Below are 14732 nucleotides of genomic sequence, written 5' to 3' on the forward strand. Positions count from 1 at the left end.
TTACTTTACTCACATCTTGTATTTTATTTCTTATAATAGCTAATTAAAGAAAAAATTAATTGTAGCACCCTAGTATTCTAAGACCACAACTGTAACTTAAATGCTATCCCATTCCATAAAACAGGGAGCCTTTCCCCAAAGCTATAGTGGGGATTTATTATGGGCATCTCAGTGACAACTAATACTTTTTATTACTTACCAAAAACACAAAAATTATTGCTCCCCCCTAGCTGAAGAATCTCACAAGTGATCCTTTTACTTTATGTACATGGCTCATGGACTCAAACCAGAATAGAGCTACTAAAATATCCATAATTATGAATCTCATAATTCATATGAGAATTTGAATTTTCCCAGAGAACAATGTTTACTTAAGGCTAAAGAATCACATTAAATATGAAAAAAATGAATTTTTTCAAAAATGTTAAATGAAAGCTTCCCCCTTCCCCAAATATATAGAAATCTTCAACATATAAAACTAGTTTTAGGAAACCACATTGACAGAAGGAGTTGGCCTATGTTCTCCCTCTATACATAGCCTGGGGGTGTGCAGACCCTTCCCTCCTGGGGTACCCTGGGGAACTCCTTGCATGCCAAACCTCCCACCCTCCAATCTCAATTCAAGGACTGAGCATCCTGCTTGGGATACAGAAACTTCTAAGGGGGAGTCCCAGAGCCACCAGTGCCTGCTTGCCCTTTTCCAGGTAAATGATAGACGTTGCCTACTTGTGCTTCTTTCCTGTGCCCAAGTCCAATCCTTAAGATCTAAACTTCTCTGGCTTTCGAACTTTTTAGTTGTAATACATTTCAACAAATGCTTCCACTTGTGTTATGTAGCTCTCAGATCCTGTGGCATCTCTATAGTAAACAGCAATAGAGCTTCCCAAACATCACTCTGTCCCCTGATCTGGTTTCTGAATATTCTGGTTCTTTTCCTTCTGTGTATATTCTTCTAGTCGAAGAAGCCACTTGGCCCAGTACTGGGAACAGAGCTCAGTGTCCATGAAATGTGGGTGGGCAGGAGATCCATCTTTGTAGGCCACCACAATTAAGCCACACTGAACCTAGGAAGAAACACAGCACAGTTCCAATATTTATAGTAGGATCAGAGTTGAGGTTCATTTCCTTCTTCCTCTGGGGCAAACTCAGAACAAAACAATCTACAGTAATATCTCCTGACTGTTTCTAAGAGGGACTGATGACAAGGTACACCAGGATATATAAGAACATATATAAGATGACAAGGAAGATATTGAAGATTGGACTGTAAACACCAAAACACTATTAGCAAGGACAGAAAGCTCACAACAGGGGGAAGTGCTTTTTAAGGTGGTAGAAAGTCAAGGAACAGTAAGCAGTGGGACACAAACAATAAAAATCACAAGGAGTGGGCAGCCCCGGTGGCTCAGCGGTTTAGCACTGCCTTCAGCCCAGGGTGTGATCCTGGAGACCCAGGATCGAGTCCCGCTTCAGGCTCCCTGCATGGATCCTGCTTCTCCCTCTGCCTGTGTCTCTGCTTCTCTCTCTCTCTCTCTCTCTGTTTCTCACGAATAAATAAATAAATCTTAAAAAAACAAAAAAAAAAACAAAAAAAAAACCAAAAAAACCACAAGGAGTTAAGTAGCCATAAATAAGCATCAAGCAAAGCTTTACATAAGTAGAGGTTCAGTGTCCTGACCTGAAAGCTGTAGTTGGCATCATTATTTATGGCACCAATATAGGCCACAACCTGCAGTGGGTTGTCAAATGTATTTCGAATATAAGGTTTCGGTTTCTCCGATGTCTTCCAATCAATCACACACAGCTTGCCCCTAAAGAGACACCAAAGAAGTCTTCATAGGTAATAGTTCAAACTGAGAAACTCTAATAGGTTAAGCATCTTAGGTATGGTTTACTACTTATCACCCAATGACTGTTGCTTCTCTTCTCCACTTTTCAAAAAGACAGCTCTTCTGAGATTTACTTCTGAGGATTAGAGAAGTGTGATGTTCTCGTTCCTTTGAGCCCTATATTCAGGTCAGTAATGGGCCTGTCAGGGGTACGATGGGAAGTGCTTCCTGAAGTACACTGGTGAGAACTACAGGTATGGCCATGTGGAAGTGCTGAGGAACTTTTCCACAGTCCAGTTTCTAAACTTGTCTTAAAATTCCTTTGGACCTCCATGGCCTTGTTTCCTTTAACAGTTGACATGGGAATTGAAACTATGTCTATCACTATCTTAGTTGATCTCATTTAAAGTATCTATCGGGGTGAACCACAATAGACCAGTAGCAGAGTCCCCATCACAAAGGACAAAGCATCATGGTGCTTCAGAAATTTTCTTGCTCAGAAATCAAAGCTGAGATTCAAATCTATCAGCATTTAATAGGCACCAATTATATGCAGAAATACAAATAAGAAGACCTGGTCCTTGCCCTAAAAGTTTACACACAGGGTAGGGTGTCTTACTATGAAGGATACTGGGAAAATAAAAAAATTCCTGCCACTTCCTAAAAAAGTCAAGTAACTAGTACATTCCTCTTCACTACCCCTCTCCTGGTAGGATTTTATACTTGTGAAGTGCAGCTATCAGAAGGATCACAGGGTGAGCAAACTGATAACTGGTGACTATCTGTTCATTCTGGCTTTCATGAAATTCAATTTCAAAACCATTTTGGAGGGATATTTTGTAGAAAGTATGCACATTACCCACCATCAACTTGGCTCTAGAATTACAACTTATGCAAGGTATTTTATAAAGTCAACCTAGAGTAGCACTGTCTAGAAGAAAGAAAATGCAAGCTATGTATGTTATTTCAAATTTCCTAGTAATCACATCAAAAGAGGTGAAATTTTAATATTTTATTTAACCCAACATACCAAAAATATTATCGTTTCATTATGTAATGTAAAAAAGTTATTAATGGGATACTTTACATTCTTTTTTGTACTAAGGCACTGAAAACTATTTTGTATATTTATATGTTATAAATGTGGCATACTTTAGATTGGCCACGCTCAAGTATTTAATGGCCATATGTGGCTAGTGGGTGCCCTCTTGGACAGTGCAGGTCTAGAGGTAGTTTTATTGGCTTTGTCAAACTTTGTAATATTACAAAACAATTATAATCTATACAAATAAAGAGAAGGCCCCAGTATCCCTAGGACGCTTCTTAATTCTCAACCTAAAATATATCAAAATACCCTAAAAATAAAGATTTCTTACATGGACCACTGTTTCTTGCAATATATTCTAACTTGCAGAACTTAATAATGTGGAAAAGAGATTTTAGTATAAACCCAAATTAAAACATTTTAGTTCATAAAAATGAAAAGATGCTCACCCTAACTTAAGTCAAATGCAGTCGAAACCACTGAAGTCTTGACAATGTTAATAAATTGTGTTTAACACTGTGTCATTAAAGGTGTGCCCAAATCAGCACACTCACACCTGGGAAAAATTAAAATGCTCATACCCTTTCATCACCCAGCAATTTCCCTTTTAGGTATGCACAGAGAGCAATGGTTTGATACCCTGGGTGCAAGTGACAAGTACCTGAAAAATTTAAGTATTCCTATCCTGGCCTATTTCAGACCAACTGAATTGATCCAAACTATATATATCATCTACCAAAACAAACCAACAAATGAACCAGTGCACCTGCCTACAGAAAACTCTCACAACACTGTATATATGGAGCCATGAACACTGCTACAGTTTGTAATTGTGAAAAACTAGAAATAAACTGAATGTTCCCAAAAGGGAAATGGATATGGCTCATTAATATAAAGGAATACCAAACAACAGTTAAGGTTGTTTGTTTAAGAGAGGACAAGGTCAAAATCATCATGCTAACATTTGTTGAGTATATAGTATGCATTTTAAGTACTATACAGAGAATGTCTCATTTAATCTCTGTAACAACTCAATGAGGTAAGTCCTTTTATTTGTTTTATTTTACAGAGGAACAAAGAAGTACAGAGAGGCTAACTAGTCTAAGGCTAAGCTGAAAAGTTAGAAACCAAACCCAGCCGGCCAGGCTCTAGAGCCTAATATCTTACCAGCTTTGTGATACTATGCATAGAGAAATGTCTATATATTGTGACTCTCATAGACATGCAGGTAACAATACATGGTATTTTGTGTATGTGTGTTATAGTGTGGTATGTGTATGTAGAAAGTAGATTGGCAATGTGTTGGGCATGCATTATATAGTGTTGTGGGTGTATTTAGTAGTATAGGAAGTAGCCTAAAAAGATACAGTAGCAAACTTATCACAGTGATTGTCTTTGGCCAGGGGACTGCAAGAGGAGGGAAGATGTGGTTATGGTTACAAGTGTGTGAGCTTAATTTACAATATTAAAAAAAAAAATTGGAAGCAAACGTGACTGTTAATAGCTATTAATTTTGAGTAATGGAAAATTATTAAAAGAGAAAAGGATACTGCAGATCTATATACTAATAAGGAAAGGCCTCTAAAATATTTTCAAAATGATAAAAAGCAGGGTTTGGAACTCTGTTGTAAGTGGGGGTGGGGACAAATGATTGTACATACAGTCATAAAATATCTCAGGTTCACAAGAACTGGGGTGCCCGGGTGGCTCAGTCAGTTAAGCGTCTGCCTTTGGCTCGGGTCATGATCCTGGGGTCTGGGGATTGAGGCCTGCATGGGGCTCTCTGCTCAGCGGGGAGTCTGTTTCTCCTTCTGTCTTACTCATGTCCTTGGGTGTTCTCTTCCTCCCTAATAAATATATAACTAAAATAAAATCTTAAAAAAAAAAAAAGGATCACAAGAACTTTATTTTTAGACAGGGAAGGAGAGAGGGAGTGAGGGGGAGAGAGAGTGCCCAGCATGGAGCATTCAATCTTACAACCCTGAGATCGAGACCCGAGCCAAAATCAAGAGTTGGATGCTTAACTGACTGAGCCACCCAGGAACTCCAAGATCACAAGAATTTAAAATCAGAGTGGGAGTGGAGGATTCTGGGAAGATGGAAGAGTTAGGAAGCACCAGAAATCTGTAGGCCCACCTAAATAACACGGCAATGGCAGAATAACACGGCAATGGCAGAATGTCTGACATAATTATTGGAAATCTAGGGCCTATTGAAGGTTTGGATTGTAAACTGTGGTTAATTTTGGTCAATTTCGGCTCTTAATAGCTACCCATCTCCCCACCTCTTCTCATGGGGCTGGTAGCTCTGCACACGATCCTGGAGCAGCATGCACACAACTTGTGGGAAGGAGAGTGGACAAAAAGGACCCCATTCTCCAAATGTCAAGGATCTGTGCTCTCATCAATGATTGATGTTTCTGTTCACAGAGAGTAGACCAGAGCAGGGTGGCCACTGTTACCGTACCTCTCCACTCACTGCAGCAAGCCCCTCTTCCTCCAGCTGAATGACTTCCAGAAGATTTAAAGGACCAATGCCCATTTTTTCCCTAACCCTTCATTTTTCTCTTCTTCTTCTTTTGGGAATTAGATACTAAAGACTACAACATCCAAAAGCAACTGCACAGGGACCCCTGGGTGGCTCACTGGTTGAGCGTCTGCCTTTGGCTCAGGGTATGATCCCGGAGTCCCGGGATCAAGTCCCATATTGGGCTCCCTGCATGGAGCCTGCTTCTCTTCCCTCTGCCTATGTCTCTGCCTCTCTTTCTGTGTGTGTCTCTCGTGAATAAATAAAATCTTAAAAAAAAAAAAAAACTGCACATATGGGGAAAATCAGAAAGTGTCTGTGCATGTCCAGGGAAAGGCACAGGCTCAAAAAAGACCTGAGAAGACCTTACGCTTATACCTCAGGCTGATCCTTAGCACTGAGATAGCCTACAAGAATAATAAAACCCCGAACAAAAACAATGAACAAAATCCAGCAAACCGTAGGGTAGAGCGAGAACCTGATTTCCAGAGTTACATATTAGATTCAAATATCCAGGTTTTTTTTAAAATTAAAATTTATATATTTATTCATGAGAAACACAGAGAAAGACACAGATACAGAGAGAAGGAGAAGCAGGTTCCATAGAGAGCCTGATGTGGGACCCAATCCCAGGACCCTGAGACCACCCTGAGCCGAAGGCAGATGTTCAACCACTGAGTCACCCAGGCATCCCAAATAGCCAGTTTTCAACAACAAAAATCACAAGGCATACAAAGAAACAGGAAAGTATGTCCCATTCAAAGGAAAAAAAATAAATCAACAGAGATTGTCCCTGAAAAAGATGTGATAGATCTACTAGAAAAAGACCTTTTTCGTCTTAAAGATGCCCAAAGACCTCAATAAACATAAATATATCGGCAATTATAAAAGCGAGTATTATTTTAACGACGATTTTTTTTTTTAAAGATTTTATTTATTTATTCATGAGAAACACAGAGAGGAGAGAGAGAGAGGCAGAGACACAGGAAGAGAGAGAGGCAGAGATAACAGGCAGAGGGAGAAGCAGGCTCCACGCAGGGAGCCCAACGTGGGACTCAATCCTGGGTCTCCAGGATCATGCCCTGGGCCGAAGGCGGCACTAAGCCACTGAGCCACCCAGGCTGCCCTAACAATGATTTGTTAACTCTACTTTTTATTTTCTACAGTTTCTTTTTAAACTTGAAACAAGGAGAAAAATTTATTACTCTTAGATTGGTTGATCATACAAATCTTGATCAGTGTTTAATGAAACATCAGATAGCACTGGTTCATCATATTCTTCCACTCTGCTCAAGTGAGCTGCCCCATATCACAAATTTCAACTAGTGTTTGGCCAGACTCTGCTGCTGTATCCTCTCTATGGGAAACACCTTAGCTCTTTTTTTTTTTTTTTTAAGATTTTATTTATTTTTTCATGAGACACAGAGAGAGAGGCAGAGATATAGGCAGAGGGAGAAGCAGGCTCCCTGCAAGAAGCCCAATGTGGGTGGGACTCGATCCTAGGACCCCAGGATCACAACCTGAACCCAAGGCAGATGCTCAACCACTGAGCTACCCAGGTGCTCTAGCTCTTATTTTCTATACTCATTCTTATCTCCTCCTTTCTTTGTTGAAGATTTTATTTTTTTGAGACAGAGAGTATGTAAGAGTGTGGGAATGGGTAGGGGTGGAGGGAGAGGGAGAAGCAGACAGGGATGTGGAGCAGGGAGCCTGATGTGGGGCTCAATCCCAGGACTCTGGGATCATAACCTGAGTCAAAGGCAGACGCTTAACCAACTGAGCCAGCCAGGTGCCCCACTCATCTCCTTCTCTAATTGTTCTTGAGCTCTCTGCAGTTCTCCTAGGCTTTTTCTTGCACTTTCAACTCCAGCTGGAGTATCAGCTATTGCTGCTGAAATTGGAGCTCCTCTGACTTGAGTCTCTGCATCATTTCCTGCCCCATCAGAGCTAGTTCTCATTTATGCTCCAAGTTTTTTTTTTTTTTGTCTCAGTTGCTCCAGTCCATTTCCTTACACTTGTATATCCATAATACTACACATTCTGTTGGATCCACCAGGCAAATTCTTGCCACTTTTGCAAGATCCTGAGTTAGACATGTTCCAAAGTACTTTTGAAGACATACTGACTCCCTTTCTAACTTTTAACCTTATCCTACCAGTAGTATTCTGTTGCTGGCAATGAGAGGAAGGGGCCCATGGATGGGTGAGTGGAGGGTCAGTGGTTTGTTTTCTACATAATATAAGAGACTAAGAAGCCTAAAAAATTGTTAGTTTATGTTTTGGGGCACATAATATAAAGACAATTTTGTAACATCAATAATTAAAAGGGATAGGGACAAAGCTGTTAAAGGAGTTTTTGTATGTCAAAGTTAAGTTGGTACAAATTCAAATTACAGCATTATAACTAGGATGCTAAATGTAATCCCTATGGTAATCACAAGGAAATCACAAGGAATATATTACAGAATATACATAAAGGGAATGAGAAAAGAATTGAAATGTTTCACTACAAAAAGGGAAACAAAACACAAAAGAAGACAGTAACATACAGGAAATGAGACGAAAGAGCTAGAATGCCTATAGAAAACAAATAACAAAATGACAGAAGTCTCTCCTTATCACTACTTTAAATGTAATAGATTAAACTCTTCAATCAAAAGATAGAGATTCGCAGAATGGATAAAACACACGATTCAACAACTACATGCTGTCTACAAGAGACACAAATAGGGTGAATGTAAAAAGACAGAAAATATTCTGTGCAAATGGTAACTGGAAGAAAGCAAAGATAGTTCTAACAGCAGACAAAACAGTCTAAATAAAAAAAAGACGAGGCAAAAACAGACATTATATTTAATAAAAAGGTTCACTACATCAAAAAGATATAACAATTATAGACATTTATGCACCTAGTAGCAGACTAGCAAAATATATGAAGCAAAACCATCAAAATTGAAGGGAGAAATAGGTTTTTTGTAAACTTTATTTTTATTTAAGTAATCTCTACATCTAACATGGGACTCTAACTCCAACTCCAAGATCAAGAGTCACATGCTCTTCTGAATGAGTCAGCCAGGTGCCCCAGAAATACAGTTCTATAATACTAGTTGGAGATTTTAATACCTATTTTCAATAATGGATAGAACCAGACAGAAGGTAAGTAAGGAAATAAAGGACTTAAAACAACACAATAAGCCAACTAGATCTAATGGACATATAGTTCTTTCTACCCAACAACAGAATGCACATCTTTTCAAGTAGACACAGGACACTTTCCAGGACAAACCATACATTAGGCCATAAATTAAGTTTCAATATATTTAAAAAGATACCACACAAAGTATCTTCTCTAATCACAAGATGAAGTCAGAAATTAATAAAAGATGTAAAACTGGAAAAAAAAAATCACAAATTTGTGAAAATTAACAAAATCAACCAAAGAAGAAATCACAGGGAAAATTAGAAGATACTTGGAGGTGAGCAAGAATGAAAACACAGCACACCAAAACTTATGGGACACAGTGAAAACAGTATTAGGGCAGCTTTATAGGAATAAATACTTACATTAAGAAGCAAGGAAGAATCAATTTGACATCTTAACCTTACAACTTAAGGAACAAAAAACCCAAAACAAACAAAAAGAAGTAAATCCAAAGCATGTAGAATAGAAATAAAAGAGATGAGAGAAGAGACAAATGAAATTCAGGAGAGAAAACCGATAGGAAAAAAAAAAAAAGAAAGAAACTAAACACTGTTTTTTTGGAAAGATCAACAAAATTGACAACCCTTTACCTAGATGGACTTAGAAAAAAGAAAGAAGACTCAAATTACATAAATCAGAAATGAAACTGGGACATTATTACTAATTCTACAGAAATAGAAAGGATGAGAGCACTATGAAAAATCATATGCCAACAGGTTGGATAACCTAAATGAAATAAATTCCTAGAAACACAAAACCTACCAGAATTAAATCATGAAGAATAGAATATCTGAACAGCTCTGTAATTAGAAAGAGATTTCATCATTAATCAAAAATCTCCTGGCAAGTAAAAGCTCTAGACTGATGACTTTATGGGGGAACCCCACCAAACATTGATATAACTAATAACAATGCTAAAACTTTTCTGAAAAAATTGAAAAAGAGGGCATTCTTACTCATTCTATGAATCCAGCATAGATTGAAACCAAATCCAGACAAAGATGCTACAAGAGGGGCACCTGGGTGGCTCACTTGGTTAAGTATCTGCTCCAGCTCAGGTCATGATCCCAGGGTTCTGGAATTGAGCCCCGCAGCAGGGCTCCCTGGTCAGCGGGGAGCCTGCTTCTCCCTCTCCCTCTGCCACTCCCCCTGCTTGTGCTCTCTCACTTGTTCTCTCTCCTTCTATCAAATAAATAAATAAGTAAATAAATAAATAAATCTTTAAAAAAAAGGCACTACAAGAAAACTACAGAATACTAATCTTTATGAACATTGATACAAAAATCTTCAACAAAATACTAGCAAATCAAATTCAGCAACATATTAAAAGAATTATACACCATGATAAAGTGAACTTTATTCCTGGAATGAATTGTTTTCAATTCATGTTTCAATTCAAAACATGGTTCAACACACAAAAATCAACCAATGTGATATATACCTTATTAACAGAATGAAGGAAACCACATAATCATCTTTATTGATGAAGAAAAACCATCTGACAAAATGAAATACCCTTTATGAAAAAAATACTCAACAAGCTAGGGATTAGGAAAAAAACTACCTCAACATAATAAAAACCATATATAAAAAGCCCACAGCAAACATCATACTCAACGATGAAAGACTGGAAGGTTTTCCTCTAAGATCAAGAACAAGGCAACGCTGTCTGCTTTCACTGCTTCTATTCAACAGCATCTGGATGTTCTAGCCAGAGCAATTAGGCAAGACAAGGAAATAAAAAAGCATCCAAATTGGAAAGGAAGAAGTAAAACTATCTCTGTTCACAGATGATATGATCTTTTATGTTAAAAACTCTAAAGAATCCACACAAAAACCGGTAGGACTATATAAATTCAGCAAAGTAGCAGGATACAAAGTCAACTACATTTCTATACATAAACAATGAACAATCTGGAAAGGAAATTACAAAAACAATTCCATATAATAACATCAAAAATAAAAAAGTACTTGGGAATTAATCAAGGATCCTGAAACTTATACAATTAAAACTTCAAATCATTGCTGAAAGAAATTAAAGACCTATATGGGGATCCCTGGGTGGCTCAGCGGTTTGGCGCCTGCCTTTGGCCCAGGGCGCGATCCTGGAGTCCCGGGATCGAGTTCCGTGTTGGGCTCCTGGCATGGAGCCTGCTTCTCCCTCCTCCTGTGTCTCTGCCTCCTCTTTACTAGATAGGACACCAAAGGCACAGGCAACAAAAAAATAGACAAACTGGCTTACAGGCAAAAATTTTAAAAATTATGCATCAAAAGCCAGGATAAAGATAAGTCAGTCACAAAAAGGCAAATATTTTGATTCCACCCACATGAGGTATAAAGAGTCATAGTGATAGAAAATAGAATGGTGGTTGCCAGGGACTGGAAGTAGAGGAAGAATACAGTGATTACTGTTTAATGGGCACAGAATTTCAGTTTTATAAGATGAAATGTCCTGGAGATGGATGGTGTTGATGGTGTACAACATTATGAATGTATTTAATGATAACTATATACTTAAAAATGGTGAAGTTTATGATAAATTTAATGCCGCATTAAAAATCTTTTTTAAAGAAAAGGTAGAGATGGGAGACTTAATTGCTTGGATTAACTAAACACATGTTATCTGTTAAAAATGTTTTTAAAATTTCTGAAACCTTACTTTTTAAAATGTTTAATGTTCATATTTTCAGTGTTGATACTTTCCACTTAAAGAGCAGAAAACAGGGACCCCTGGATGGCTCAGCGGTTTAGGGCCTGCTTTTGGCCCAGGATGTGATCCTGGAGACCCGGGATCAAGTCCCACGTCGGGCTCCCTGCATGGAGCCTGCTTCTCTCACTGCCTGTGTCTCTGCCTCCTCTCTCTCTCTGTCTCTCTCTCATGAATTAAAAAAAGAAAAAAAAAAAAGGCAGAAAACAAACATTGGTACTGTGGACAGCACTGTGTGAAGTGTCTGGTGTCACAAACTTCTTGTAGGCCTTGGGTAGAACGGATGGTATGGCCACCTTGGTTACAGGGCAACTAAAAATAGCTTATTGAATTTCTAGGCACATAGAATTCTTCAGATATGAGGCAGCTATGGCACAAAACTGTTAGGGGGCTTGAACAGTTTCTAGATTAATGCATACATATTCTGTCAACTTGTTTTAGTTTAAATTTTAACTGGAGTTCCAAAGAGTTACATTCACAGGTTTTTAACCTATCATGGTGTGTGGCTTACATTCTTTTTTTGGAATCTGGAGTATGTGGGAAAAATAGTAACACAGCAGCAATTTACAAACCACAGGAAGCTTAAGTAAGCTCAGAGTTCCTATCCACCGCAAACGCTGCATGGAAGCCAGGGAAAGAAATTATTTTCAGGGCTAACAGATCAAGGTGCTATTTTTAGGGAAATGGGAAAGAGAATGCAGAAATCAAAAGGGATCTTTAAGAATTATTTGAGAGAGAGAGAGACAGTGTGTGCATACAAGTACATGGGAAAGCAGAGAGAGAGGGAGAGAGTTTTAAGTAGATTCGACACTTAGCACAGAGCCCAATACAGCACTCGATCTCATGACCCTGAGAACAGGACCTAAGCCAAAACCAAGAATTGGACACTTAACTGACTGTGCCACCCAAGTGCCCCAGCAAATTGGATCTAGTGGTTGGTAGCTTGCTTGGGGTTAGGGGAGGAGGAACATGCTGGATATTGAAAAATTATACCTTTTCTCCACCATACACACACTTTGATTTTGGAACACAGATTTACAAGAATTATGAGGCTCTTCCTCCTGTATCTGTCTTTACCTCCTGCCCCATACCCAACTCTTTTATAGTTATCACATATGTTTTTATTTCACATGGCTATATCTTGAAACAGCAGGTTAGAAGAAAAAATACTGTTTGACAGGCATCATCTGTCCTACCCGCATTAATTTATCTCCACACTTTGATGGAAAAAAAATTCTGATACTTACTGATACTCAGCCACACAGTCCAGTAGACCCACATATTTTAAGGTCTCATGTTGAACAGCACTTTCCAGAGCTCGCACTCCACTGACATCTTTCAGAATATGCTGGACACTTTCAACATATCCACATTCAAGATTCTCATCTCTCTCTTTCAAGTCCCCTTGGGGTGAAAGTATGCTTTCTAAGGCTTTATGGAACCGTTTCCCTTGTAAAAATATGTCTGAAAAGAAATCAGGGGAAAAAGAAAAACAAACAAAAAGCTAGTACTAAAAAACAAATACTTAAAACCCTCTGAACAATAAAATTAGAAATTCTATAAATTATCTTTTTTTAGATGTTTAGGTTTTTTTTTTTTTAAAGATTTTTTTTATTCATGAGAGACACAGCGAGAGAGAGAGAGAGAGACAGACAGACAGACAGACAGACACAGGCAGAGGGAAAAAGAAGCAGGGTCCATGCAGGGAGCCTGATGTGGGACTCAATCCTGGGTCTCCAGGATCAGGCCCTGGGCTGAAGGCGGTGCTAAACCCCTGAGCCACCCGGGCTGCCTCCATAAATTATCTTTAAGTGATAACTGCTAAGATACCACATTTTAGCCTCTTGTGAAATCTAAGAATGCACTTTGAAAACCAAAGGGAGGGCAGCCCGGGTGGCTCAGCGGTTTAGCGCCGCCTTCAGCCCAGTGTGTGATCCTGGAGACCGGGGATGGAGTCCCGTGTCCTGCTCCCTGCATGGAGCCTGCTTCTCCCTCTATGTCTCTGCCAATCTCTCTCTGTGTCTCTCATTAATAAATAAAATCTTAAAAAAAAAAAAAAAAAAAAGAAAGAAAGAAAACCAAAGGGATTAAAATGGTTTGAATTAAAAAAAATAAGTTAAAATGAAGAATTTCTAGTAGAATTAGGCCAAAGCTACAGTTGAAGATCTGGGGATAACAAGACCACACGTAATGTATGGTACTATGAATTTAAGTATTCATTTTAGTAACTTAACTAGTTATGATAATTATTAGAAAGAAGGAACAGGGCTTCTGTTCACAGTTCTTTTTATGACTAACACTGAGTTAATGAACATAGGTAGAGAGAATCTTTTTACTAATAAACAAGGAATGAAAATCAAGGCTTATACAAATTAAAAACAAATTGGATGTTTTAGGACTTGGGGGCAAGGAGAGGAAATATGTAACACTCTTCTGTACTTTTCGAGGGGACTAGAACAGCTTAAACAGTAGCTCTGCCCTGAAATTTTTCCTCATATGCTTAAAAAATTTTTTTGAGCGATCCCTGGGTGGCTCTGCAGTTGAGCGTCTGCCTTTGGCTCAGGGTGTGATCCTGGAGTCCCAGGATCAAGTTCCACATCGGGCTTCCTGCATGGAGCCTGCTTCTCTCTCTGCCTATGTATCTGCCTCTGTCTGTCTCTCTTGAATAAATAAAATCTTAAAAAAAAAAAAAAACTTAATGTATAACTGACATGAGATTGTGTTTATTTCAGGTATACAACAAAATGATTTGATATCTGTATATCCTCATACACTCTGAAGACAACACAAACAAATCCAAGAAATTCTACATATTCACTTGACCCTTGAAAAGGGAAGGAAACAAAGAGGAGGCACTGTGCTAAACAGTGATCTTGGCGCTTTCAAAATATTATTTAACTTTCAAACACAACAATCCAGCAAGATAAGAATCATTACTCCCAGTTTAACGAGTGAGGCCCACACAATATTCTTAATTTGCCCGAAAGCAAAAAAGATAGACTAGCAGCCTGGCAATAGAGACCATGTTCAATTCCAGTCCATCATACAGCAGAGTGAGGATGGCAAAATTAGGGACCATCATTTACATATACACAAAAGCAGAGTAGGAAATATTCATGCAGGGAAAAAGACCCCCAGAAAATAAGGAAAATCTCATCTAATTGGGTAATTTCAAGCACATTACATTTGTCAAATACTATTTTACCAATATTTTGAAAGGTCAGTTCTTCTACCACTGGCAAAAAATTGGAATCACTTCTGGGAAATTTCTTGTGGACTTAAATGAAATTCAACTAAAGAACTGAATTATTACACTCCAAATTTACCTGGCTCAATTGGATTATTAGCACATGAAAGGCCTACAAAAAATTTAAGACAGATGGAATTAAAACCTAAGTAAAAGTACAGTATTCATCTATAAACT

The 14732-nt window shown here is 38.4% G+C and overlaps 1 protein-coding gene across 2 annotated transcripts in view; it reads right to left on the bottom strand.

Moving 5' to 3' along the window:
- MGME1 (mitochondrial genome maintenance exonuclease 1) overlaps nt 1-14732 on the bottom strand; it is an 18714-nt gene continuing 3982 nt past the window's right edge. The window contains exons 3-6 of one of the 2 annotated variants that reach the window (XM_077872092.1): nt 14635-14667; nt 12556-12772; nt 1679-1811; nt 1-1064 (exon numbers count right to left, since the gene is read on the bottom strand). In XM_077872092.1, the coding sequence (XP_077728218.1) occupies nt 891-1064; nt 1679-1811; nt 12556-12772; nt 14635-14667 (557 nt within the window). In that variant the 3' untranslated portion in view covers nt 1-890. The remainder of the gene's footprint in view (nt 1065-1678; nt 1812-12555; nt 12773-14634; nt 14668-14732) is intronic. The other variant, XM_077872093.1, reaches the window with a different exon arrangement.

Source organism: Canis aureus, chromosome 26, assembly GCF_053574225.1.
Source record: "Canis aureus isolate CA01 chromosome 26, VMU_Caureus_v.1.0, whole genome shotgun sequence".
Classification (NCBI taxonomy): Eukaryota; Metazoa; Chordata; class Mammalia; order Carnivora; family Canidae; genus Canis; species Canis aureus.